Genomic DNA, 26,766 nt, shown 5'->3' on the forward strand with positions numbered 1-26,766 from the left:
CTGGGTGTCCGTGGTGGGTGCTGCTGGTGTTTTGACTTGGCAATAACCCTAATGACTTTGAGAAGGGTCAGTCCTACCTTTCCATGAATCTTGGGGCTTGTTTCAAATTCCTGATTGTAATCTAAATCCAGCCTTTTACTAGACCCTTGCTCATCCTTCTCTCCCAAATTCCTGCTTTCCCAAATGAGTTTCCATATCTCCCAAGTGAGGATGAGGCTGGTGGCGCTGGGCTGGACCTAACTGTTCCCCTGCAGCCTTGTGAAGCCTGTAAGTCATCATCAGTCTTCAAAATGCAAGAATTTCCTGCAGCCCCAAACCTCTCGTCTCTATTGAGGCTGGTAAAGCCCAGCTTGTGAAGGCTCTGAGATAAAACCAGTGAAATTGTCTTTTGTTTGAGCACGGCAGGGCTGGGAGAAGCGCAAGAGCCGGGAGCGCTTTAAAGAGAGGCTGGGAGACAGGCCCTGAGTAACGTGAAACGGCCAAGTAGTGAAATTTGGCTTGTATCTTGTTAGTGTCACGGTTTTTTATGTGGCATTTCCTAGGGATGTTTTGCTTTTATTTTAAAATTGATGTATGTGTAGAAAATACTTTTAACTTCATTGACAGTTCCCTAGTGGTCTAGAGCATGCGGTGCGGTGTCACAATTTGTTAGCTTCTGGAGAAGGTATTTTTAATCCACCAACGTAAACCCTTTGCAATTGTATAATCTGTATTTTAGTCCTGTGGTTTCCTAATCATGCATCTAGAGAATGAGCTCATCCAGTTTATAAATTATGAAGTGAACGGAAGTATCCAGCTCTTCTTTCTAAATAAATCTGGATGGGTTTCTTGGTGGATTGCGTACTGTGTTTGAAACCTCCAACGCAGGGAAGTGTGAATGTTTAAAAACATGCTCATTTGCAGTTTGTGTTTTTGCCAAGTGGTGGAAGTTGTCTCCTGCCCCTTCTCTCCAGAAAGGATCTTCAGCTTTGACTTGCAGCTGTGAAAGAAAAGCCAAAGGGATGACGCAGCGGGGGCCACTGGACAACAGCAGAGCAGCCCTCGTATGTGCTAGGGAACAAGGCAACGTGTTTGCTCCCATGATGGGAAGACCCCAGGGTCCTCGCTGCATCCCAGAGGAGATATTTGGAGAGCAAGACCTGCTGCAGCCTGTGGGATAATTTTGTAATAGCTTATTTTGACTTTGAGTCCCAGCCTGGGAGGTTGGTTTAAGAAAGGGGAAAAGCTATCTGCTGTTTTCCATCATCCCATGTCAGAGATTCACTGGCTTTGCATATATTTTATGCACTTGTGTAAAGCAGGCAGCAGCATAGGAGTAACATTTGAGTAAACTGGGTGATTGTAAAATAGAAATGAGCAGAGGGATTCAGGCTGGAGTAATGGCCTAAATGAGTTTCAGCTCCATTTCTTTGGCTGTATTGAGTTTCAGGTTGACATTGTCTTTTAGCCACACGCATGGATCCTGTAGCCTGTTAACAGGGGTGGTTTGTGGGTTAGTGTCACGAGAGGGAAGACATTAGAGGAAGGTGTTGCTTGGGTGGTGCAGAATGAGTAAAACCCAAGATGTAATGCAGTGTTGCAGCAGGTAAGACAGAACCCTTCTTCATGATAGACCTCGAGATGGGAAAGCAAAACAGGAATGGAGAGAAGGTCACACCCTCCCAGATAAGTCACCGTTTGCTCTGCTGCCTGGTTGCACCCAGTTGTTCTTCTCTCCTGTGGAAGGGGACAAAGCTGGCAAGGAGTTTCTGTCAAACACAGCACCATCGTCTCACACCCAGGAGCTCCAGGATGGGCTTTGGTGTCTGTGGAGCCTGCTGGGCACCCAGCAGCATCATTGCCAATTCCCTCCTGTGCCTGTTCTGCATTTCAGTCCCATAACCTGGTGCTGAGGTTGGTCAACCATTCTTTGTCTGCAAAGCCAAAAGGGAAGGATCACCCCAACCCACTGTGAGAGGTAACTAGTCGAGCTGGTAGCAAGTTTTCTTGTCTTTCCTCTGTTTCCACTGTAAGACTTTTGGTCTCTCCTTTATTACCCCCATGCTGCCCTTACCACATGTTCTTCAGCCTCTACCCAGGGTCTTCCTCCAGCAATTCTGAACTGCAGCACGAATAGAAAAGCTCGTGGAAGGAGAAGTGCTTCGGTCTCAAGAGCAGCTTCTTTAAGTGAAAACACAGCTGTGAGGTTTGCAGCCTGCGCTTCTGTAAGGGCTCGTCCAGCCGGCACAGCCAGCACCGCTGCAGCCCTTCCAGCACGCAGGAATTGGGAAATCCATTGTGAACAAGATTGAGTTTGATAGCCTGCGTGGAGGCAGATGGATGTATTTTTAAGGGACGAGGTGCCAGAAAGCTCTGTGATTACGTTACTGGAGCATGGCTCGTTGTTTGTGGTTTTAAAAGTGAGTGTCAGGACTTCAGGGCTATTTTTCTTTTGGGTCAAAACTGAGGTTTGGGCGGGGCATAAAAACCTGCTTGATGACTAAGTTTATTCTTAAAAAGCTTTCTAGAGCTTGCTGGAGAGGGGAACCTTTATCCTGAGAGGGACCTGATAGCAGTCTTTTTCAACTTTTATGCAGATGGAGTTAAATTTGAATGAGTGCCAAGGGTAGAAAAGAACCTCTGCCTTTCAGGAGATGGTTCTCAGTGTAATCTTTAGATCCAGTTCCCTGTTTTTTTGTCTTGGAGGCTTGTGTTTTGCCTCTTCTTGCCCTGGGCGAACTCTTTCTGCTTGAATACCCCAGCACATTGGTGGAATTACCTTGAACTGTTACAACCAAGGCTGGCTGAAGCATGCCCTTACATTGCCCCAGAACTGGGACATCTGAAATCTTTGACCTGATTACAGGACTGAACCAATAGTACCTCTCTGATACAGTGCATGTGGAGAGAAAACTTTTCGTCTAATGACGGAGGTTTGCTGCTCAGAGCCAAGGCTGGGAACAGGGGGATCAAAGCCAAACCATTTACTCAAGGGGCATGCAGAATTTGCCCAGTCAGGTCAATATAGGTACTGGCAGCGTTTCAGCAGCCAGAAGGCTGCTCCTCATGTTCTCTCCTTGCTGGAGCTACCAGGCTTTATCGCATGACTGGGCCCCTAATTGCTGCAGATCTAAGACTTTCTTTAAAATGAGGACAGCTGCTGGCTGTGCTGAAGCCCAGGCAAACCTGGAGGTCCATGGCAGCATTAAGCACTGCTCCCTCTTTCTGAAAAGCCTCTTTTGTGGCCTTGGTGGAGGAAGCCCCAAGATGTACGCAGCTTCCCCAACACCCCCCAGTGAGGCCTGACTGCCTGAGCGGGACTTTGGGTCCCCATGGGATCAGGGAGCACAGAACTGTCAGGGCACTGTGGAGCCCTTCTGCTCTCACTGCTGTCCTGCGTCTGTCCCTGTCTGTGTGCTGGTTTGGTGTCTGCTCACCGCTGGCAGGGGAGCGTGTGGGAACCTTTGGGTGCCCATGAAGCGTGTCAGGGTCCGATGGATGGAGGAGCAAGGACATCCCACTATATCCAACCACTGGATTTAAGGATGTGGGAATAGAGAGTGGGAGGATGTTACCAATCTAGAGAGTGGAGCCATGGCCTGAACAAGTTTTGGGTGCACACAACCCCCCGTGCCCAGTGACCACTGTGGACAGATGACTTTCCTTGAGGTGACTTTCCTCAAGGAGGTGGCGTTAGCTTCACCTCAAGCCTGCGATATGTGCCACCAAACTTTACCAGGGATCAGCCACGTGTTATGACAACGTTCTTCTGCTCCATCAACTGCTCACCAGGTAACATGCCCACTCCTGCTTGTCACTGTGGGTACCACAGATCCAAAAACCTCCTGCCCAATCAAACAGCCTGCCCCGGCCCCTTTGAATTTCAGCACCCTGCTCCTCTTCTCTTTGGGTGCATTTCAGTTGTGTCTGGTGGCGAGCGAGCCTATCCATCACTGTATCCACACAGATCCCAATTACTCCTTTTGACAGCTCTTATTCACACACCTCCCTGTGCCTCTGACATCTCAATTATTGATGGGGCTCGCCTGGTAGGCAGCACTCCGTTCTCGGCATGGCTATGTTCCAGCTCCCTTTCCCATTGAGTTCACGCACGCACCATGCCGAGCGGTTCTTTATGTGCAAAGCTATTGAAGTGGAAAGGGATCTTTATTAGCATGTGAGCTCTGGGGCTACGCTACCGAAAGGGGCAGTGCAAGCCAAATCACACTGCAGTACAGCGCTGGGAAATTTCCTCTCCCCCTCCTCTCCCAGGGAAGCCCAGCAGTGTATTGTAAAATTAAATGATCTCATATGTTTAATGCTGAAGATCCCTTGATCTGATGAGTCTTCCTTGTGATGGGGTCACCCTGCACTTGCATTTCTATAAGAAACCTCAGTCCTCTGTTGCCTCTGCAAGCACAAAAGCCGGTGTTTTGAACACCATTGGCCTTTCCTTTGTGTTGGTGTTAGTTTGTTTGCTGGCTTTACGGCAAGCCTTTACATTCTGACAAGGAGAACTGACATGCAAAAAAAGGAGCTTCAAAGCAGCATGTGGTGTTGGAGCAATGTTGTCAAATTGGTTAAGAGGTAGAGCTGTGCCAAAGGGAGGATTGCAAAAGCCGGCTTGTTCTCTAGGGGGCTCGGTGTGTCTCGTGACATTGCTGTCGCAGAAGTCAGATAGGAGGAATGGTAAAGTGGTCGATCAGCTCCTGACATCTCTCCTACTCCCAGCCTTGCCCTGCAACCTTCTTTAATTCAGAAGTAAGCGGAGGTTTTGTGACGTGCTTAGTGAACAAAGGCAAAAGAGAAGGGTGGCTGGAGAAGATGGGACCAGAGAGAAGCAACAGTGTAGGGTGTGCAGAGCTGGGAAAGGCTTCTTGAGCTTTGTTCTTGGAGATCTGTGGCAACAGGTGCCTCATATGTAAGTTTTATGTGTGTAGCAGACCCTCCACAGCACCGTGGTGCCGGGCAGCACGTGTGCCTTTGCAGTGAGCACGGCCGTGAGGACGTGTCCGAGGGTGGCCGGTGGAGCACTCCTGTGGCTCCAACAGCAGAGGGGACCCAACCGCATGGCATCACGTGGGTGTGGACAACCTTTGCAAGCTTAGCAGGCAGCTTGCAGTCTGCATCCCAGTTGGCCTCCCGGCAGTGCTCGGCTAGTCCTCGTCTACCTGCCTTACCCGCTCTCTTTCCGCCCTGTGATGAGTTTGGCCTGGTGGCTCCGTGCTCTCTGCAGAGACCAAATGCCACCAAAAGAGCAAAGGCAGCTGAAGTGTTGCCCGTGGCCACGCAACCAGAGCTTGGCTGTTCATTTGAGGTCTGTAAGGACCCCTGGCCTGGCGAGGATCGCAGGTCCCCTCTTCCCCCTCCTGGCTGGCGGTGACACTGTGTCAGCAGGGCAGGTCAGCACAAGAGCAGCTTTTGTGCATCAGCGACAGCACAGCTGCCTTGAGCTATGGCTGCTGGAACAGACCTTCAGTTACATGTCTCTCTGTGTGACACCCTGATATTTATCTGAGTGGGGTCTTCTTGTCATTGTGGGTGACAGCAGCATCCTGTTGCCTAACATTATTGCCCCGGATGGTCAAGCCATGGATAGCCCCCATTACCCGGGCCTTGCTGGCACTGATGTGTAGCAGAGATGGCTAAGCCTGACAAGCAGGGTGTGTTTTATTTGTCTGGAATGCCATAAGCAGACAAAGAAGGGTTAAAATAACAGAAAGCTGAAAACCCGTTATCTTTGGGAGCTGTGATTTTTCCTTTTTGGGTAGGCAGGTTCCATGGGACCCTGTCCCCCCCAGATAGTGGAAAGGTCACCCTCCCATACCTGATTTCCACGCAGCTTTCCCTGGCAGCTTGTCCAAACAAGGCTGTTTTCCTTCCCCGCCCTTTTCCTTCCTCCCCTTCCCCTGCACTTGTCGCCTTGCACAGATCTGGCTCAGCCCCGGGCGGTGCTGGGGCCCCAGAGCCCAGGTGAGCTGTGACCAGAGATGCTCAGTTACCACAAGCCCAAAGCCTGCTTAGCTGAGAGCTGCAAACAAGAGGCTCAGGCATTCCTGACTTTGTCCTGATCAGAAATATTGTTGAAAGTGGCCAAAGTCACACTTTTGCCTGGTTTTGGACTTCTTTTGTGTTTCTTCTCTAGTGATTCTGTGATACGGTGCCCATTCCTCAAAGCACAGGATCAGTTGGAGCTGCGTCTGAGATAACCGCTGTCCCTTTTGCCTCTGAGGTGCTTTTTCATACTGTAGTGGGAAACCTTTGGAAAACCTGGCCCAAAAAACTTGGGCAGTTTCCAGTTCCTCCTTCAGTTCCCCAAACCAGGGCAGCTCGCTTAGGGGACTCTGGTAGACAAGTAACCTTTGCCCATGCCACAGCAAAGTGATTGCTTTCCTCCCTTGGAGAGGTTGCTTGTTCCTTGGTGACCTCCTGCTGCCACGGGGCAGCTGCAGTGTGCCATTGTAGCATTTGGAAAGGCCAAAGCCACAAGCCCGGCTTTGTGGACCTCATCCAGAAGAAATGTCCCTAGGTGGCCCTGATAGTCCTGCCTTAGAGACACCAATCTCCAGAATGGATCTGAGCTATATGCTAAGCTGTAGTAAGATCAGAGCTTGCAGGAAGGGGTAGTTGGGTTGTGTTTGCCATCTGGACAATGGTACAAATCGTGATACTTGTGCCACGGACGTGTGTTAGGTGCCGTCACAGGAGCGTGTGTTTCAGAACAGCTTACAGAGTTAGGGACACAGACGTCAAGGGAGATGGGCTGGATTTGACCTCAGCCTGGCACTCAGTTCTTAACTTGGGATCCAAGATGGTGAAATTTTTGATGGCTTCATGATATGCAGTTTTATTTGGGTCAGTGAGAGCACAGCGTATAACTTTGCTACCCTTTAGGGAAGGAAAAATCAGTACACCATCTAATGATTCAGCACACAGGGCTTCTTAAGAGCCTACAGGAGAAAGATGTTTTAATTCTGTGTTCAATCCTGAATAAGCTGTTAATTTGAGTTAGCAATTTCCTTGGAGCCCAAAGGAGAGGAGCCTGTGATCAGAGTGGCTCAACACTGCTTTATCCTCCTTTCCCTGTTTACAAAGGTTGGGCTCATCATAACAAACTGCCTTTGACTTTCAGCCCTTGCAGTGGTTCTCCCAAACAATTTCAAGAGTCCTGCACGACCCAGCACTGGCAACAGCCCTGTGACCCCCCAAAAAGCCAGAGTGCTCTGTGCATAAAGACTGCAGCTGCCTCCTCTGAAGGATGCTGCCCCTCTTACCCAGCCTACTGGCTCCTGGTCGGGCTCTGCAGCCCTTTTGCAGAGCACAGGGCCTGCACCTCGTGGCTACAGGAGCCGGTGGGACATCGGTCTGGGGGCCAGCAGCCTTTCCTGGAGAATAAGGGGCTGCTTGGATATATAGGGCTCAGTTCTGTGCTGTTTTCGAGGCAGTTCAGCATATAAAATCACTGCAGACATTTTCAGCAAAAAAAAAGTCTCCCTGCAGAACCATTCTGTTGCTTGTTGAAAGAGGATTAATTTTTCCCTCTTAAATAAAATGAGCCATGTTTGAAATCCGAAAGCCCTTGCCGAACGGCTTCTTGGAGCTGCAAAGAAAGCGGCTTCCAGGTCACATCATAGCCTCCTGCCGGACGCGGATCCAAACTGCAAACCCTCCTAACAGCTCTTTAATAACTCCGCACAGAAGGAAAAATCTGTCACCTTTCCCTCTGTGGTTTCTTCTCTGTTCTAATGCACTGGAGGAGCGAGATGGAGCCGGGAAAGTTTTCAGAGAAAGACTCGTGGGAACTACAGCTGCCGATGGAGAAGACTCATTTCTTTAGTGTCTGAGGGGAACCGCAATCGCTTTGGTGAAGGGTGGTGTGCGTGGGTGGGTTTGGAGGGGTGAACCGTTATGACCCATGCATTTCAGAAGAACCACAAACACTTTATAGTAACAAAGGGTGGAAAAAGCGAGAGGTTTCTGCAACGCATGTGACTTTTCCCTGAGGTTTGGAACCCTGCGATATGTTCCAGGCCATGGTGTTTGCGTGTCAGTCTCGGTGAGTTAAGCTTTCTCCCACAAGCCTCGCTTGAAGTTGTTGTGATGACTGAGAGCCTAAAATGTTGCTTCTTTTTTTTTTCCCCTCTCTCTCCTTTCTTTGTTCCCCACCCCCTCTCCTCTCTGCAGCTGAAGCTCTCGTTTACCTTGGACCAGGACAGCGGGATGCCTCAGGGCTGCTACATCTACCAGTACCGGGACAGCAACAAGTAAGGTTGCACATGGCAGATAGGGGAAGGTGCATTGAAAGGCAGGGGGATCACCACTGGTTCTGCCACTTAAAAGCAGATTAAAGCAGGCTTCAGGCTCGACCTGGAACTGGGAACAGCTCCTCTAAAGGCCAGATCCTTTCAAATGCACAAGGCCCTGCAGCCCCCCCTTGTTCTGCAGCATTTGAAAAGCTGCCTACTGCTTTTCTTTAGCTAAAAGGCCAGCTCTTGGATACCACTGTGGCAGAACTCACCCAAGCTTTGCCCAGGGGAGTTTGCAGCTCAGACCCTGCACTGTTTGGTGACTCTGGGAGTGTGGGCTGGGGATAAGCCATTGGAGACTGGGCAGCCCTCATCTCTGCTCAGCTAGAGACACACAGCACCCCGTTCTCCCTGCTAAAGCACATGCGTGGGTTCACCGAGTGGCCTTTCATTTGTGGTACTACAGCCCCCGTGCAGCCACACGCTCTGTTTTTATGAGGTACCTTGTGATATTCAAGCTTTGAATGTGCTTGGAGCACAGAGTCCTCAATTTCTAGGTATTCTGCCTATTTTTACTAGCTGCTGTAGTGAATTGGCACCCAAGATGTTTTTATTTCAAATCACATTCTCATTATCAAATTGACAGCAGCAGCAGCACAGTTCAAGATATTTCTGTGTTTGCGCTGGGTTACTCTGCCTGAATACCAGCATGCCATAAATCCGTAGCCTGTTACCTCCACCCATATTGTTCTGCTTCGTGCCAGTTATTGAAGGCTAACCTAAAAAAAGGAGAGTAAATGAAATTGTCAATGAATGAAACAGCCTGTAATTATAATAGATCTGCTCTGAAGCTCTGATGAGAACAGTCCTGAGGAGAGGGCGAGGGGCATCTGCAAATAGCACCTGCCCCTTCCTAAGATGAGAAATCTCAGTGTTTAAACAAGAAGGGAGATAATTTCTGGGAGAATCCTTCCCACCTGTGGATGGGAGATTAGCACACTGTACACAGTCCCATCCTGACTATCTCAACCCCAGAGGCATGGATGAGGAGAGCTGATACCTCCAGCACCACCGAGCTAGCTAACGGGGAGTCGTGTGGTTCAGCGGAAAAGCCTAAAGTCAACAAGGGAAGAGTGTTTGTTTTTGAGGCTTTAAAAGGCGGTGGAACACAATGGACAGCGAGGAAAAGAAAACCCCCAGACCTATTGGGCTTTGTTAAGGATGTTTATAGATCCGATGTTTCTAATTGTGTGGCGTATATCAGCAGCTGCGTTATTTTCTGCCACAGATCCTCCTCTCGCTGGGCTCCAGTGGGTGTTTTGTGCCATTGTTTAAGGAAACTCCGGCGACGGGAGTGCAGCTATTTTGTTTAGCGCTAAGGCCAATAGCAATTCCGCTTGGAAACCTTGCTTTTAGCTGTGAGTGGTCCAGCATGTGACAAAGTAGCTGTGGCACATTGGCAGCTGTTGATTTAGAGACGTATGGCTGTGAACAGTGCTTTGGCAAGCGTGGGAGCTGAGCCACCTCCAACCATGCCATGGAAATATACGGTGCGGGCAGGATGAGTGGGATTGCAAGTAAACCCAGACTTTGTGCGTGTCTGGCGAATCCAAACTGCAGTTTTACCTCCCTGCGGGGGCCCTGGTTTGTAGTTTATAGCTTCCTTGGCCAACCTGAGGGGAGCAGGATCCCAGTCCCTAGGGAGAACCTCGCTAAGTTTGTGGATGCGTTTATCCCCCTAAGCGCTGTGCATAGAGCCCAGCGCCTCCGACAGTCCTTGGCTGGTGAACTGAAGCATGGAGCTGTGCTACAGCTGACATATTCTTGCAGGTAAAGTGCCCTTGAGTCAGCCATGTGCTCGGTTCTGGTTGTGCCATGAGCGATTTCGGAAGAGCTCACATGTGCTGCAGCTTTATTGGCACCAGAGGATTGTGTTTGAACAGCCGATAGTGAAATGAAACACCAGATGTGGCTGCTGCTCAGACAAGCAGAGACTGTACTTCTTAAGCGCCGGGTCTTTTATAGGGTTAATTTGTTATCCATACAATAGCAGGGCAGTTGTTGTGATAATTTTTCCCTAGCAATTTCCCAGGGTAGATTGTAGGCCTTGTGTTCTCCCACGCCTTGTCAGGCTTTGACGGTACTCATCAGGACCTGAGGGTATAACAGCTCTTCTGCATTCTTCCAAAGATGTATCTAGAAGTTAAACCAACGTAATGAATGTGTCTGCACCATGTTTTGAAGCCGTTCACAGCCCAGGGAAGAGATGCTGGCAATATGCATCCCTGCAAGCTCATCCATGGGCAAGACTGGATGTGCACCCCGGAGCCCAACATCCTCAGCAGAGCGTCGGGGCTGGGACCTGCGCTGGGCACAGATTCATGGCAGGAGCGTGGGTGGCTGAAGCTCTCAAGCGGCAGCTTGAACAGGAGGAAGCAGAGGTGATCCTGGTTGATGGGAACCCATTCTAACCCGGGCCGTGTGCCCGGTGCCCGGGAGATCTGTGAGAGCGGGGCTGTGCATGGCAGGGCTCAGTGCCACCGTGGTCACCAGAGCAGTGTCCCTTCCCTTCCAAGTGGCAAATGCTGTTCCAAGCTGCAGCCAGACGGGGCCACCGGAGAACAGCAGATACTGGCCTCCTGCTCCCAAAACAAAGGACCGCAGCATTGCTGGAAGTGTAATTACCAGAGCAATTAAAATTTCTATTGCTTAGGCTAGAAGTGCAAGTACCATGCAGGCTCTTACAAGGGCAATCAATTGGAATTTGTTCCCTTTAAAGTGATAAAACCCTGCTGAGGGATTTTTGCCTGCTCCTGGTGGCTTCCCATTGCCTGCCTGCCTGCAGCAGCATTCGTGGGCACAGCGCTCGCCAGGCGCCCGCTCCGCTATCGCACCCTGGGTGCTGAGCACTTTGGGGAGATTGGGCTCAGTGGAGCCGGGGCTGAGAGCAGGAGAGGTGCTGAGCAGCCAGCTGCTCGCCCCTCCACCCCCCGCTGTAATATATGGGCATCCAACGGCACTTGATCATCCCAGTAGCAATCCAAGTGCTGTGCTTGGCACTGTGTGGAGAACAGAAGCTGTCACTGCCCCTCTGGTCACAGGAGGGAGACCAGGGGACATCACTTCTCTTTTTCCTACTCAGAGCCAGATACTTTCCACCCCTTGGCTGCCAGTTCTTCAGTCCTTCTTGGCCCCGGATGAAATGACTTGACGTCACGCAGAAGCAAGCAGTCTGAGCTCTCATTTTTAAGCCACTTTACTTAAATTCTCCCTAATGGGGATCAGTCAGTTTAATTGACGGAGCACCGGGATGCTGTGGAACGGCTGTCCTGCGATGGGAGCACTGTGCCGTGACACGGGGGCTGCCAGTGATGTGTGCTGGGTGACATTCAGAACAGGAGCGTATGGACGTCTCTCAGGTGGCCCCCATGCTGTCACTTCCAGCAGGGACAGCTCTACCAACCATTCCGCAATGTGGCTGCAGCACGAGTTGGGTGTTGAGGGTTTCTGGCTGGGTTTCTCTGACCCTGCAAAGGATCCATTTGCAAAACCCCGCCAGGCAGTAAAAGATCATCAAGGCCGTTCACATCCACTATGGCTCGTGAATCCCATCTTACAACACACAGTCGCTGGTCCCAAATCTCGAATATGAGCCCGGCTGCCGGCTCTGAAGCCGGGCTGCATGGTGCGGCTGGTCCTGCTTCTGTGGGCTGCCCAGCAGTGGAAGGATGAGATCAGTAAAGGTTACAGGTGATCATGAAATGCTTCTTCCAGCCCAAGTGCAGGAAGAGCCAAAGCCAACTTGAGATTCCCTGGAAGAAATTAATTGTGACAAGTTTAGTGTCTTTTGTCTGGATCCAAGAAATAGAAGATTCAGTCTGTTTTCTGCATTCACTGTTACTATCCAGACACTTCTCCTAGGCTCTGCTCACCCACCCACAGCAAGTCTGACCCTTCAAATGCCTTTGTCTTCCTCTCAAGACTCTTTTAATTAGTCACCTTTCTCAAGTGATGCAGTGCTCAGGGTCCTTGCCATCCCAGACCCACCAAGGAGCCATAAATACCTGTCCAGATTCACCCTGTTACATGGGCCATATCTGCAGGGTGTTGTGATGCTGCCTTGTCCCCAGCTGGTTATCCTCCAACATGGTTTTCTGCTCCCTTAACCTCCAGGCACGGGTCTCTTCTGTAGGTCTCTTCCTCACGTCACAGACGCCGCCTTTGCCGATAAACCAGCTTGCCGTTCGCCAATGCATTTAATTTTAATTCCTTGCTGCAGCTGCGGTTTGTGTCAGGATTATGAATTTGCAGTGGGGGCTTTCATGCTCTCTTCAGAGTAATTTCTAAACCCAGAGGAGCAGCATCTCGCATGGAAGCACTTAAGAGGCCTCTTAGTAAGGCAGCGTTGGAGTATTGATCATTTTATCTCTCCGGGGACCTGGAATGCTACAGATAGAGCTGCTGTGCAGTGTAGCCACTTGCGGGCAGCACCACACAACTCTTCAGGATGAGAAGTGAAAAATAGCTCCAGTTGAAAGGAAAAGTGGTGCCCCCTTTTATATAGAGATCAATGATGCCTGGTACATTGGATTATCACTTAAAACACCAGGACTTCAAATGCCAGGGTGCATGCACTCCTGATGCTGACAGGCTAGTGATAGATAATACTGTTTGGGTTACCAACCGAGCTCCTCTCTGCAATCTTTTCATAAGGTGAATGTAATATCTGCAGTGATGTACCCAACATTACATCAGGAGAGCCAGCCTATAATTATGCTTGAATTGTCTGAACGGGTTATTTGTCACAAACACATTAGCTCACTCCATTTGTTGCTACTGTTCAGGGTTGCAGCAGGTTTGGTGTAAACAGAGCTTGGGTAGAGGTTTGGGGGGGGGTATTTTTCTGAATAGAGCAAAGCAAAATTGTTTGGGGTTTATTCTTTATTGCTAGGAGAGCTGTAGACTGGTAGTGCTAGGAAGAAAATAGGTAAAGCAGCTGACACAGCTTAAGTGATTTGTTTTCAGATGTACTTCCCAGGTTCATGTGTTGGACTTTAGCATGGACGTGGTTGCTTTGCAATGAGCTAGCAGGTTTGTCATAGTATGTTTTGTTCTTTATGATAAATTGAGGCTCGCAGAGTGGGTTGTTGCGCAAAGAACCGCCGCACAGCTCACACCGTCACTGGGTACCTGACCTGCCTTATTACCCACTCGTTCCATGGCATTGGTCCCAGAGAGCGGCACTGCCTGTATCGGTGTAAAGGAAGTAATTGTCTCCCCTAATGGCATCTGATCTTCTGGTCAGTGATCAGCGAAGAAGTGCTTGGGCCTACCCTGACCTGCATGGCCAGGGAAGACCCTGAAGGTGGCATCTCCTCTTGTTCATCTTGCCTGGCAGGTGGGGATTTCATGGGGGAAATCCAAATACATGTAACCCCTTGACATCTCGGGCTTGGGTGGACACTGTCTAGGAACAGCTATTCACCTGAAGCTTATGAAATGCCTTGTTTAGATTTCAGATCAGAATCAAATTAATTCAATTTCTAGAAATGATCTGCCAGCCAATGTCAAATTCTCCAGGGTGAGACTTTTACTTCAGGATGCCCTGTTGGACAAGCTGGCTGAGCTGGGACCGGGCATGTCCCGCTGCACCACAGTCAGCACTGCAGAGAAGATACCAGGGTATGAAGGGATTGAGAGCAGCCCTGCTGAGAAGGACTTGAGGGTGCTGGTGGTTGAAAAGCTGAACATGACCCAGCAATGTGTGGTCACAGCCCTGAAAGCAAACCATGTCCTGGGCTGCATGACTAGCAGGTCAGAGAAGGTGATTCTGCCCCTCTGCTGTGGTCTGTGAGACTCCACCTGGAGTTCTGTGTTCAGTTCTGGAGCCCCCAGTGTAAGGAGGACATGGACCTGTTGGAGAGGGTCCAGAGGAGGCCATGAGGACGATCAGAGGGCTGTGAGGAAAGGCGGAGAGAGTTGAGGATGCTCAGCCTGGAGAAGAGAAGGCTTGGGGGGACATTGTTGTGACCTTTCCATACTTGAAAGGGACGGATAAGATGGGGCGGTGACTGCTTAGCAGAACCTGTTGCAACAGGACGAGGGGTAGTGGTTTTGAACTAGAAGAAGGGAGATTTAGACTAAATATAAGGAAGAATTTTTTTACTATGAGAGTAGTGAAACATTGGAATGGGTTGCCCAGAGAGGTGGTAGATGCTCCATCCCTGGAAACATTCAAGGTCAGGTTGGATGGGGCTTTGAGCAACCTGGTCCAGTTGAAGATGTCCCTGCTCATGGCTTTAACAGTCCCTTCCAACTCAAATGATTCTGTGATGTTTGACGAAAGAGAAAACTAAGCAGGTTGGAGTTTTCCTTATGATATCGTGTCTTGTTTTTTGTTTGGCTAATTGTCACTAAACTTTACCCAAGTCAGCAGGTGATGTATATCCTTCACCTGCCAGAGAGTAAGCATTGGAGTGGGCCAGTCGAGGGTGGTGAATTATTTTGTCACTGCATGCTGACATAAACCAGACATCCTGGTTTTGGCATTGGTTCAGTGTAGGGTGAATTGTCCAGGAGAATAAGTCTGGAGGTTGACTTTTAAAACTTCGAAAGATACGTAATCCTTCCTGCCTAAGGTAAGGGCTTGGCTTTCTGTATGCCACAACCAGAGGCTGCTGGGCACAAAATAGCCATTGTCACTTGAGACTTTGAGAAGCGGAGAGTTGTTTTTCCTTGCAGAAGGGACCCTATGGCCCTTTCTAGGTGAGGAAGAAGGTCTCCTGCAAAAGACTTTGCCCAGGTGCTACTTAGCTGCTTTTCTTGACACAGACCTGCCTCCTCCTGCCACCCTGCTGCTAATAACAGGTTTCCAATCCATCAGTGCTGTAGAAATAGTAACTGCCAGCTCCCTGGAGTGTCATGCGATGTGGGGGCTGCGAATGGAAAAGGTGATCAAGGAAACCTGCCTTTCCCCTCCGCAAGCAGATGGGTTTTGAAGATAATCTGACCCCTTCCAAATGAAGCTTTCTTTGGTGGCCTACACAATATGCCACGTTGACCAGTGGGTCTCACTGAACCCTCAGCAGGGTACCAGAGCAGTCTGTGTGCTCCCACCCTCACGGAGGAGGAAGAACTGGGCTCTTTAACCCGGGTGAGCACTGGCCCTGCCTGGGTTGAATCAACAGAGTTTGTGGTCTTGCCTGTTTCAGAGTGTGCTTGGAGAGGAGCTGCAAAGCCTCCTTGTGTAGTGTTAGATGTCTGGGTATTCAGTGGCAGTCAAGTAGGTGAGAAAATCAGCTGCAGTTGTAATTGAGTCAGAGATGCTGTCTCCATGTGTTATCCCTGAAGATCTGTTTATATATCCATTTGCTTAACAATATGTTTGGAAGCCCTCACCAGCATTTCAGTATTATTTCCCTGGCCTATATAGGCCTGACTAATGCCCAAAGCAGTGAGCTATATCTGGACTAGAATTGCTAACCAATGGATCTGGGTTTTCTTAGTGGCCCTAATTCAGATGAGTCTCTGATGAGCCCTTAGGTGCACAGAAGAGGACAGGTCTGATGTGGGAGAGAGTGAATAATCCTCCTTCCACAAGAAACACCTCTCAATTTCACCCTGAACCAAAGTTGCTGCATTGATTTTGTGTCCAGGAAGACCCTCTTCTGAGCAGAGGTCTGGCTAGGAAATCACCAGGGCCCCCAGCCATCCCTCTGGCAGCAAGATTTCTAGGCGTACTTTTTCGTAACAAATAATGGAAAATGAGTCCTTGTTTTGGCATAGTCTCTGTGTCCTTGAATGAACAGTCGTAGTGCAGAGTGACTTCTCTGCCAGGTGTAGGTTTTGCTGTTCACTCTGTGATGTTACCAGCAGGGAGCACTGTGACCAGTGGGCAAGTCTTTTGCTTTGGTAGGATGTGCTTTAGGTACAAGCTGACAGTGTGAATCTGCATGGAACTTTCCAGTGGCAGTGGAGTGAGGCCAAAGATGATGAAGGGGATGCTGAGCACTCGGGAGCATGTGTTGTGCTGGTGGTGATGAAGGATGCTGTGCCTGGAGATGGTCCTTCCAGTCTTGCTTGCCAGCCTGCTGTTCAATCTGTGCTTTATGCCTGGAGAGATCCAGGGCTTTCAGTTTGCCCTGGGCAGGACCTCTACGGTCTGCTCAGCACTAAGTACCTTGATTCCCCAGGGGATCGGCAGCGTAAGCTGGAGTAACCGGGTGGATTGTCAGCCAGCTGGGATTGCTCTCTCGTAAAGAGCTGCTGGCTGAAAACTGAAGCATTCCAACTAGGAATAAAGGACACATTTGAAAGGCAAGAGAGAGATTAATCACTGGCAAAATGTCCCAAGAGAAGACCAGGGAATTCTTCACCACTCAAGGACAAGTGCATTTCTGGAAGGTACTTTAGACCCTACGTGTCAGTGGGTTTCATGGAGTGATAGCTACCTGAAGCCCTCCAGGCACAGGTGATCAGCTGCTGGAATAATCCTCCCAGTCTTAAATTCCTGGCACACTGCTCTGTGTTAATGTAGAGGATCAGCTTTGCATTGACACCACTGTCTTCTTTGCAAAGCTGGGTTTTGCCAGCTGCTGGGCCTGGAAGAACAAAGCATTTGCTTTGAGTCCTGCTCCCTCTTCACATACTCTGCTTGAAATTATGTCCTTGCAAATCAGAAGGTGAGAGAGGAAGCATCTCTCCTTACACCCTCCCGAGCAGCAAAGGTGAGCAGTTCTACTTTTCCAGCTATTTTCTGTGCTTTGCTCTGAGTCTTGCTGCTTTTTAACTGTTTTTCCACAGCTCAGAGCAGCTAGATCAGTCTGGCAATGGACTCTGTTCCCTCCACATCTCCCTACTTCTCCATTGGAAAAAGCAGCTTTGAATCACAAGCATGTTTTGTGTGCTCAGCTCCTCGCGGTGTCAAGGTCACCCTGAGTGGGGGTCCTGCTATAGCTTAGCATTTTCACCTCTTTCCATTTGCCATGCATTAGTCAATCTGGAGCCTAATGGATTTGTAACCTGGCTTTGCCTGTATCATCTGAGATGTTCCCAGCAATGTAAGAGGATTTGGGCACAACTTCTTTCAAGTTAATGGAAAGATCTTGCTTGGAAAGAACCTGCTTGAGGATCTGAGTGTGCTTTGCATTAATATTTCTGTTAATTTTAATGGGAGATGGTTCTAAATTCCTCAGATCAGCTCTGAACATCTTAAATTTTGTGTCCTTCACCGGCCTCATCTGAAACAGGGCTGATGAGCAGAAGCACCCTTAAACAAGCAGCATCATTATTGACCAAGACATCCTGCAAGTTTTTCTACCTCTGTTGTTACCTCTGGAAATGTCCTGTTCCCTGTGACCCCACTGGACCCCTCACCAGCTCACCATGCAGAGGGCAGGAGGTCCAGGGTCAGCTCTCAGCTCAGAGACCGTGCCCTGTGGGGTCCATGACAAGTCACATCACCTATCTCTGCTCCACCACCGTCTGAAACAGAAAAGCGCAGGAGTCCTCTGGGACTTTTTAATTAGCGTTTATAAAGCACTTTGGGATCGTCAAATAGGAGGGAACAGAGGGAAGTGAACTTTTATCGTTACCACTCAAGTCTCGGTTACTGCAAAGAGGGGCGGTTCGGCTCTGCTGCTCTGGGTGCGATCACTTGCAGGCAGCGCAGAGCCCAGCCTGGGTTTTAGCCTGGATAAGGTCCTGCGTGATTTTACTGCTCCTGTGGGGCTGTGTGACTCTCGGCACTGGTATCATGAGCTGAGCAACTCGGCATCCCCCGCGTCCCCTCCTCTCCCTGCTCTCTGCCCTCCTGCTCCTCCATTAACTCTGACGCTTGAGCGCAGCAGTGATTAACTGTTATTGAGCATCTCTTGCTGATGGATTGCTGCTCGCTCCTGCCTCATTCAGCAGAGCTCTTGCCTCCTTCTGGGCTACTGGTAGATGTTTCTTTCCATCTCCGACTGAGCGGAGCAGAGACCAACAGCATAGTGAAAGCCGGCCCTGGCAGAGCTCTTGTACATGTTGTTCCTCTGGCATGACCTTTTTTCGCTCAGACAGTCCAGGTTGAAAAGGCAGATTTAATAAAAGAGTTGATTTAAACCCTACTCTTCTCACCATCATCAGGTTAGCAACACATGCAGTTGTCCTGGCAGATAACAGAGGCCACACAGGCTTGTCCCCACTGAGAATACCCGTGGGAAGGACTTTGTGGTCAAATAGGACCTAGAGAGGTGGGGAAGCAGCTCTCTTGCAGTAAAACAGGGCATCTGTTGGAGAAGTCACCTTATGAATGAGTTTTTAATGCTTTATTTATGCCCAGTGCTCATTTGCAGTCTTGCTGCCAGACAAGCACTGTCTGGTGCGGTGCCGCTTGCCTGGTGACGTGGTGCTGGGCACAAGCGTCAGGGTTGCAGGGGAGCAGGCAGGGTCCACCACACTCAAGGGGATCTGGAGGGACTTGTTTGCAGTGTGAGGCAGGAGGGGCTGTGAGCAGCCTGCCCGTGCTCGCTCACTCCCAGCTGGGCCAGCCTGGGGTCAATTCCAGCCCCCAACAATTAGCGAGACAGATTGAATCTAGATTGATCTGTCTAGTTGTGCAGAGCAAGCCAATTCCAGCTAGAAATTCTCCTTTCCCTCCGTCTCCATGTTAAAGGGAAGGAGACCTTGTCAGATTTCTGGATAAATGGGAAGTACAGGGCAAGGTAGAAAGAAATGTTGTGCTAATGCGTAGGAAGAATCATTAGGAGAGAAAGACATCATCGATGCGGCCAGGCTGCAGCTGATTTGCATCGCGGAGCTGAAACTCTGCATCGTGATATGGCTGCTGCAAAAGGCAGAATTCAACAAGAGCTCCGCTATTACATTTATTGCACGTTTGCAGAATGTGGCAGGGGAGTGCAGAGAGGCAGGATTGGGTTCAGAGCAGGAGTTTTTGGCACGGATAACAGCCTGGACCAGTGCGGCGATATTTGCTGCGGGGAATTCATAGGAATTGCCTCCTGGTGCAGTTATTTGACAGATGCACTTGGATCGCTTAGATTTTTACAGTCCCTGTCTCCATCGAGAGAAAACTGGGGTCAAGGGACAATGGAAAAGAAGGGACATGATGCTTCTGAATGTACAGGAGCAGGAGTATGATGCTGAGCTAAGCTGGGGTTTATGTGTCTCTCTGGGATGAGTTTTTGGGAACGTGAATGAGACAGTGAGGAGCAGGGAATCAGTCCTTGGTAGAAGCCAGTGGAGAAAGATGAAACACCTGCTCCATGCTGTGTGTCACACCAGCCATTCCCAGGCCCCACAGCCAAACTGTGGACACTGACAGGAACACTTAACTCAGACATGAGAAAACTGGGCAGGGTATTTCCCAGCAGGGCAGTTCAGTCTGAAGGGTGCAGCGCTGTGATTCACAGCACAGCTCCACAGGCTGCTCCGCCTACTCAACGAGAGGGAGACCTTTGCAATGAAGGGATCTCTCTTTTGCACCCGAAATGCTCCGTTTTTCAAGGACAGCATAGAAAGCAGCCCGAGGAGTAAGAGAACAACGGCCAAGCTGGTTTGGCTTTGCACCACTTTGCAGAGAGTAGCATGCAGGCCTGGAGAAAACAACCTGCAAGCTGCCTGGCTGCTCTAGAAAGCAGAGAGAGCCAAAGGATGCTTGTCCTGAGCTCCGTGGTGAGTGGAACCATCCCCGAGCTCCCAAAAGCGCAAAGGGATGCTCTCTTAGCCGGCAGAGCAGTGTGGCTTTGTGCTTGTTTATCCAGGGCTTTTGCCTGCACGGTGCCAGTGCGAGAGCTGCTGCTTGTATTTGACAGCTCAGCTATTGTTGCAAAGTATGATTTAATAGCAAGACTTGATTACAACATGCAAATGTAGCTGCTGGGGGACTATCTCTGAGGTTTGTGGAGATTAGCTGTTAAATTGGCCAGTGCAAAAACATTATTAAGCAGAGAACATAATTACTCATCTTGTGCTTCTGTAGTGTATAGAAAAGACAGATTTGTTTAAAAGCCAGCAAGTCCTATATAGAAAAAAGCCTTGTGTAAATGCCACATCATGTACCACTGTATGTTGCGGCATATTTTATTAGAGAAGCAATACTTAATAACAGTGTTTGGGAACTTGTGAATAAAATCCATTATATTATTCTGCACCATAAAAGCAAACCTAATGCCTAGTCTGTACGAAGGCTGTGCAGATATTGAAACATCTCCTTTTGGTGCTGGTTGATTGCTTTTATGGAGATTGTATCATATGGATATAAACAAATCCAGCACTTGATGTGAAATCTGGGAGCAGGGTTTTAGACTTAGGCATCTATCTTCTATCTGCGTGCGTTCCCTCTGAAATGCATCAAGGTTCCCATTAACACCTTAAACGTGGAAAGTAGGATTAAAGTGAGACTGTCAGCACATACAAAATGAACATCTAGGCATGCACTTGCTGTTAAGTTTTCCCTTCCAGCCTTAGGGTAGTCTGTGGGGTTACTAGAATAAAAAGCTTGTATGTGTGTGAGGATGCAGGGGAAGGACAGAGGTGTGGGGAGGTTGTTAGTGCTGCAGACCCTGTTTTTGGAGCAGGTCATGGTTCAGGGGTTTCCTTCTGCCCCGTGGCTCGGTTGCACAGGCTGGGCTTGCAGGGAGTGGTGTGGTCACAGCTGAGGTCAGATTTAAAAGTGCATTTGCTTAGTCAAAGCCCCAGACGATTTCAGGAATATTTTCTTTAATAGGGGAGTCAGGAGGGCCAATTTAGAGGAGCAGTTTGTCCGTAAGGCAGCGTAGATCCTGCAGTCACAAGGGCTGGCAGGGGCGCAGGGTGGTGCTCGCAGGGTGACCCTACTGTGCTGCAGTGGCTGCTGCTCACCCCTGATTGTTGTCACTGGATGTGTCCCCTCCAGCATCTCAGGGCCCCCAACAGGTGCTCTGCTGAGGCTTCCCCTGTCTAAGCAGGAGGAAGTATCCTCCCCAGCTTAAGTGGGGGAGATAAAGACTTCAAGGGTTTTTGATGGGATGCTCCTCTCTGTCCTTTTGTTGCAGCTCAAGAGCATTTTTACACCAGTAATTGCTCCCCGGCCTGGTTCCTGTGTGACTCAGAGCTGAATGTGGAGCTGCTGCTGTGTGAATCTCAGCATCCCAGCACAATATGTCCCAGTCACTCTAAATTTGAATTTCCAGCCAGTCCTCCTTCCTCCTTCACGATCTGTTTGCACATGCAGGCACATCGCCTTGCTCCTTACATGCTGTATACTGGTAAATTTGGAGTCATCAGTTGTTCTGGGCAGTGAAGGGGGTGAAACAACTGCCATGCTTGTGATAAGGCTTGTTTTCTGCTCAGAGCCACAAAGCACCTGAACCCTGAGTCAGCCACTCACCAGCATCTCCTGGTGTGACCGCGGGGTGGCAAGAAGAGCTCTGACCGCGTCCAGCAGCAGCATCTCCCTGCTTTCCTTAATCAGTGCCAAAGGGTGATCCTAAAAATACCTGTGAGTGATTTTCAAGCCACCAGAGTCAGAGCGGGCAGCTCTGCAAAGCTCTTGTGTCACCAGGGAAGGGAGAATGATGCATCTTGTCATCACTGGGCACAACAGGACGGTACCTGCAGCTGGGAGCAGGTGTGAGTCTGGTGGGCAGAGGAGCAGGAAGGGACGTGGGGGCTAAAATGCTGAGCTGGGGCATGCATAGTCCCTGCACAGGCACATCTCAGATACAGTTATTTTTTTATAATGATCTTTGATAGTTTGTCATGAAGCCAGGCAGTGGGAGAAACCACAAAGCAATATTTCATAATAATTTTGCCCCAGTTATATGTGGGCTGTGTGCATTCAAGCTGTCTGTGTCTCCCTAAACACAACATGCACACTTTCAGGCTGCAAATCCAGTGGCCAGTACTGATAAATGCAATAAATCTCATGGGGTGGTAGAGTTATAGCAGGAGTCTCTGACAGCCAGAGAGGAGGCAGAAGTGATGTATTCCTCTGTTAAACTCCTTTCGCTGTGTGCGTATGGCTTAGTTGTACAACAGATCTGCCTGTTAAATGGCTGTTAACCTGTTCCTGTAGTCAGGAGTGCAAGAAGTAGTTTGTGTGATCCTTCTCTCTGGCAGTAGCCGTGCTACCTGTGGGAGATGTCCTTACCTTCAAACTATAGGACTGTAGGAAGAGTTGCAGTAGGTCTTGCTTCCACAAATGACAGAATTTTACTGCCCTGAGCCGAATTTGAGCACAATTTGAGGCAAGACCTGCTCCTAACTGGTCCTAAGAATTTGCCACTGCTGCTCTGAAACCCTGGGCTGGAATAAAGCTGTGATAATTAATGGAGGTTAAAGTGCTCCTTCTGCCTGTGAGATGGTTGGAAATGGAAAAGAAGAACCTGTCACAGTTGTGACTGGCTCTAAACTGCTGTCAGGCTCTCCTCCTTCCCTGCCCCAAGTGGAAAATTGTATTGGAAAGCAGCAGTTAGAGCACTTAAATCTTTCCACAGTTCATTTCAAGCTCCCTTTCTTCTTCCCAGCCATTCCCAGGCCAGTTTGGGGCGCGGATGGGAGACTGCGTCTCTGGCTGAGACTTGCAGGATGTTAAATAACAATGAGAGAGTGGCTTTCAGAGAGGGTATAATGTGCCTGGATTGCACGTACCATAAGCTGTATTTCCCATGCTTTGACATTCAGCCCGTCCGTACATCGCTCCTGAACCGTTTCCTTTCCGTGTGGGATCTGTCTCGGTGTGTTCTGGAGCAAGCTTGGGCTGAAATGGGGTTGGTACCTGTCCTGATGCAGAGGGTCACGCTTCCAACACAGGTTGCTGGTGTGTGTCACGTCCAGACAGCAGTAAGTGAGCATGTGAAATGTGGGCAATAGCAGAAGCAGTTGTACCTCCTGTTACCAGGTTCACATCATCCAGGTGGGTTACCAGGTGGGTTACCAGGTTCACATCATCCCTGCCATTTCCTGGGTACTTGGATTGTCTATTTTTACTAGTGTTTGTGTCCCCTTAACAGCTCTTGGTGTGGTCATGTTGCTGCTGCAGGCAGTGGTTCCAGGTGGTTTTGTCCCCTGCTGAAACTGGTCAGTGAAGTGCATCTGATGGAACTTCACTGGCCTTCTCCCTGGCTGTCCAGATTTAACGGGAGGAAGCTCACAAAGCTTTTACTCTGATGTTATGGAACAATTCCTGGTAGAAAGCTGTGCACCTATTTCGGTGTCAGACTCCAGGAAAGACATGGCACTGCATTTGCATTCCCCGGGTGACCTGGATGTGTTCCCACCGGTGTGACCAGAGCATCAGGGACCTGCTGGGATGCAGCAGTCATCACGGCCACTTGGTCTTCTCCCGTCTCACAGTATCTTCAGGGCTTGTGAAGGAGAAGGGACCTCTCTGCTCAGTCAGTGCACCCTGGCCATGTGGGCTGCTTCAGGCTGATTTGCAAGTGATTGGCCCAGTGTGTAGATCTGGTGGCCAAACAGAGGCCTAGGACCCAAGACTGCTGAGTGTGTAGCCACGACAAACTGGGTTGCCTGGAAGGAATATGGCTGGTGAGGATCCAACCACCATAAGAGATGCAGCCACTGAGGTCCTTCCGTGCCAGGGCTGGGGCCACTGTTCTGCTTCCAAGAGCAGAGTTCTTGCAGGGGGTGACCTGCCCTGGTGATTCCCAATGCCGGCTGACAGATTTGGGCACAGGGAAAGTGGAGGGCATTGCTGTCCAATCCAGGAGGGTGATTTACAAACAAAAGGCAGATCTAATGTTGTGCTTCCTTCTTCTGAATGTCCAGAGCTACCCTGTTTATTCAAGGGTTAAGCAGTCTGAGAGGTGCAGAATCCAGAGCCAGGTATCTGTCAGGCCTGGACTGGAAGCTCACCAAAACATGAGGATATATGGTTTTATTTCTGTTTTGTCATTTGGAGTTTACTACTCAATGTCTGTAGGACAAGAAAACTCCAGGGCATCTTAGGATATGCCCCGTGCTCCAAGAGAGGTTGTTGTTTTGGCTTTGCAACACTCATATGCAAAGGCAAGAACTGATGCCTGAATTGCTCCTTTTCCAAAGATTAAAAGGCACTGCCAAGGCTCTGCAAGATGACCGTGTTGCAAATCTTGTCACGATCCAGTGCTGAGATCCATTGGTTTCGGCAGCACAAACGTGCTGACAGATCTGTGTGTCTGCTTTTTGGCCATGATAGATTTTTTTCAGAAGGTTGGTCTGTGCTGCTGAACTCTGGTTGTAGCTTCCAGCTCAGGGTCTGGAAAGCAGCATTGTAAGAGCTCTTCTTCATCACACCTGTGTCTTCATTTTAACCAAACTTCCCTCGATCCAGTAAGACTCTGGCCCAAAGGAGTGGTTTCAGGGTGTCGTTGTGGATTTAGCTTTGGTTCCTATGCTCTTAGATGCAGCTGAGGGACCCATGAAGTCGATGAAGGAGGAACCAGGTTAGCTTGCTGGCTGTGACAGCCGGGGACTGAGATATTTGCTGCCGTCACCCAGCAACACATGGGGTTTTGCAGACCTCAGTGTGGGCAGAGCTCGTTCTCCCTTTTATACGATCTCAGCAGAAGGACCGTGATGTGAAACAAAATCCTTTCTTACAAATCCAGCTCTGGAGAGTTGTCATATCCGTCTCTGGCCTTTAGGGCCTGATTCTTCTTTGCTTACAGCAGCAGGTCTTATGCCACCCATCCTTACCTGTTATGGTCTCGTTGGAACTACCCCAGCTATCCTCATCTGTCTGTCTGTCTGCAAGTAGCTCCAACTGGAGACAGACATCCCTCTGTCGCCACAACCGTGTGCCCTCCTCTCTGACATTCAGCACCCGCTCCCCCACCGCTTGGCTTTCTCTGTCATGTGCCAAACTCCAGTAGGATGCTTAGCGGTTTCTTCTCAATCGCATTGCGTAAATGAGGCAAATACCAGCCTGCCGTGATGTGTGGGCTCGCTGGAACGTGGCTGTAAATCCAGACCTGACCATTTCCTTGTAATGGACGGGATGGTGCGATTGCATTGCTGCCTTTAACCTCAGGATGTCCTTAGACCAAGCCAGACTGTTCACAATCCCTACATCGGTAAATCAAATAGCTTTTGAATCGGTGCACGTAAAAGTCAAGAGAGAGAAGTTACAGATGGAAAAGACCTGTCGTGCCCTGGGTCTGTCCCGCTGCAGGAGGGGTAAGGCGCGCTCAGGAATTTTGGGCATCGCTCCAAGCCTGCTCGCTGAGGCCATGCGGGGTGAGAGTCGTGCCTGGGGAGACGTGGGCTTGGGGGAGGCTGCCTGAATTTTCTGTAGCGCTTCCATCCTGCTCATCTCTGTGTTTCATTCTCTCAACTTTATCTTTGGGAAAGAAAACTGTTGTTGATTGTATATTCAACAAACCTGATATGTTCATGCTGCTCATTGTTTTTCACTCAGGACTATGCCTGACTTTTCTTTAGAAGCATGTTTTTCTCACCTAATATTTAGTTTAAGATTGTAGGAGCTGGATGTAAAACCTTCTGGGATGTTTTAATCTGCCAAGAGGCTGCCTGAAAACAGAAGTTATCCAGAGTATTTTGGTAGTCCGTATTTAGAAAACATCACCCCCAAATCCTGTGTTGCCCATTTCCCTTTCATCCCTTAGCCAACTTTTATTGGTTGTTTTAACCCCAATCTGTTGTCCATGTCCCCCATGCCTCACTCCCCTCCCCAAGGGTTTCCATGTCTTTGAAAGTCCTGGTAACCAGAAGGTTCATGTGTTGTGCTTCGCCATCATTTCAGACCAAGAATAATACAGCCAGAGCCAGCTGGATCCCGCTCTCCGTATTGATACAACTATTCCCCTTAACCTGCCCACACTCCGTGCTACAACTGCAAATCCGAGGTTGAGCTGGAGCGGTGATGGACGGCGCTGGGAGCCCTGCTCCATGGCCACAGCCCGGCCTGGAAAGCAGCACCCCCAGCACAGCGTCCTGCTGCTGCATTTTGGGCACCGTCCCCTGAGGATCTTGCTAGGTTGAACGTGTTTTCCTGACACGGATCTTCTCAGAACCGGGGGTCCTGGTGGTCTGTAATTGCTTTGATCTGCAGCTGGTCTCTCCTGCTCCGACAAGGCCCTGGCTGAAGTCTGGCCAGTCCCGGTGATTGCTTCTCCTGGAGGTCTCCTCTTATGAGCCCAAACAACACTTACGAGTGTGGTTAAGGACTGGAACAGGGACCCAGGGGGCGTGTGAGATAGTTGTCCTTGGAGACTGCTGAAGCTCAACTAGAAAAGGCCAGCCTGATCCACTTTTGAAGCTATCCTGCGTTGTACATGGGTACATGTTGGGTTGTCATGCCACCACTGCCTTTGACTGCCGGATTATTTAGATTACTTTCTATGCTTATGATCTTTTGAAGATTTTTTGCTAGCTTTTGTTGCTCATCTTCATAAGCTTCTGCAGGCTCCTGCTTGTTTGTCCCCAGGTCACCTACTGGTTGGTGCACGGATGCTCTCCTCAGTCGCTGGCCACCTCAGGGTGTGCTTCCAGTCTGGGATGTTCATCCCTTCTTCTTTATTTCCCCCTTGTCTATCAGTTT

At 49.6% G+C, this 26,766-nt stretch overlaps 1 protein-coding gene and 1 long non-coding RNA gene across 4 annotated transcripts in view; one reads left to right on the top strand and one right to left on the bottom strand.

The window, feature by feature from the left end:
• Positions 1–26,766, top strand: part of DIS3L2 (DIS3 like 3'-5' exoribonuclease 2) — a 191,343-nt gene that overhangs the window by 143,988 nt on the left and 20,589 nt on the right. For all 3 annotated transcript variants that reach the window (XM_065844959.2, XM_065844960.2, XM_071812717.1), the window contains one exon: positions 8,164–8,243. In XM_065844959.2, coding sequence (XP_065701031.1) covers positions 8,164–8,243 — 80 coding nt within the window. The remainder of the gene's footprint in view (positions 1–8,163; positions 8,244–26,766) is intronic.
• LOC139828655 (uncharacterized) overlaps positions 9,431–26,766 on the bottom strand; it is a 28,271-nt gene continuing 10,935 nt past the window's right edge. Inside the window, exon 2 of the long non-coding RNA XR_011740549.1 lies at positions 9,431–12,037. This is a non-coding gene — a long non-coding RNA (uncharacterized lncRNA). The remainder of the gene's footprint in view (positions 12,038–26,766) is intronic.

The sequence above is a fragment of the Patagioenas fasciata genome, chromosome 9, assembly GCF_037038585.1.
Source record: "Patagioenas fasciata isolate bPatFas1 chromosome 9, bPatFas1.hap1, whole genome shotgun sequence".
NCBI classification, from domain to species: Eukaryota; Metazoa; Chordata; class Aves; order Columbiformes; family Columbidae; genus Patagioenas; species Patagioenas fasciata.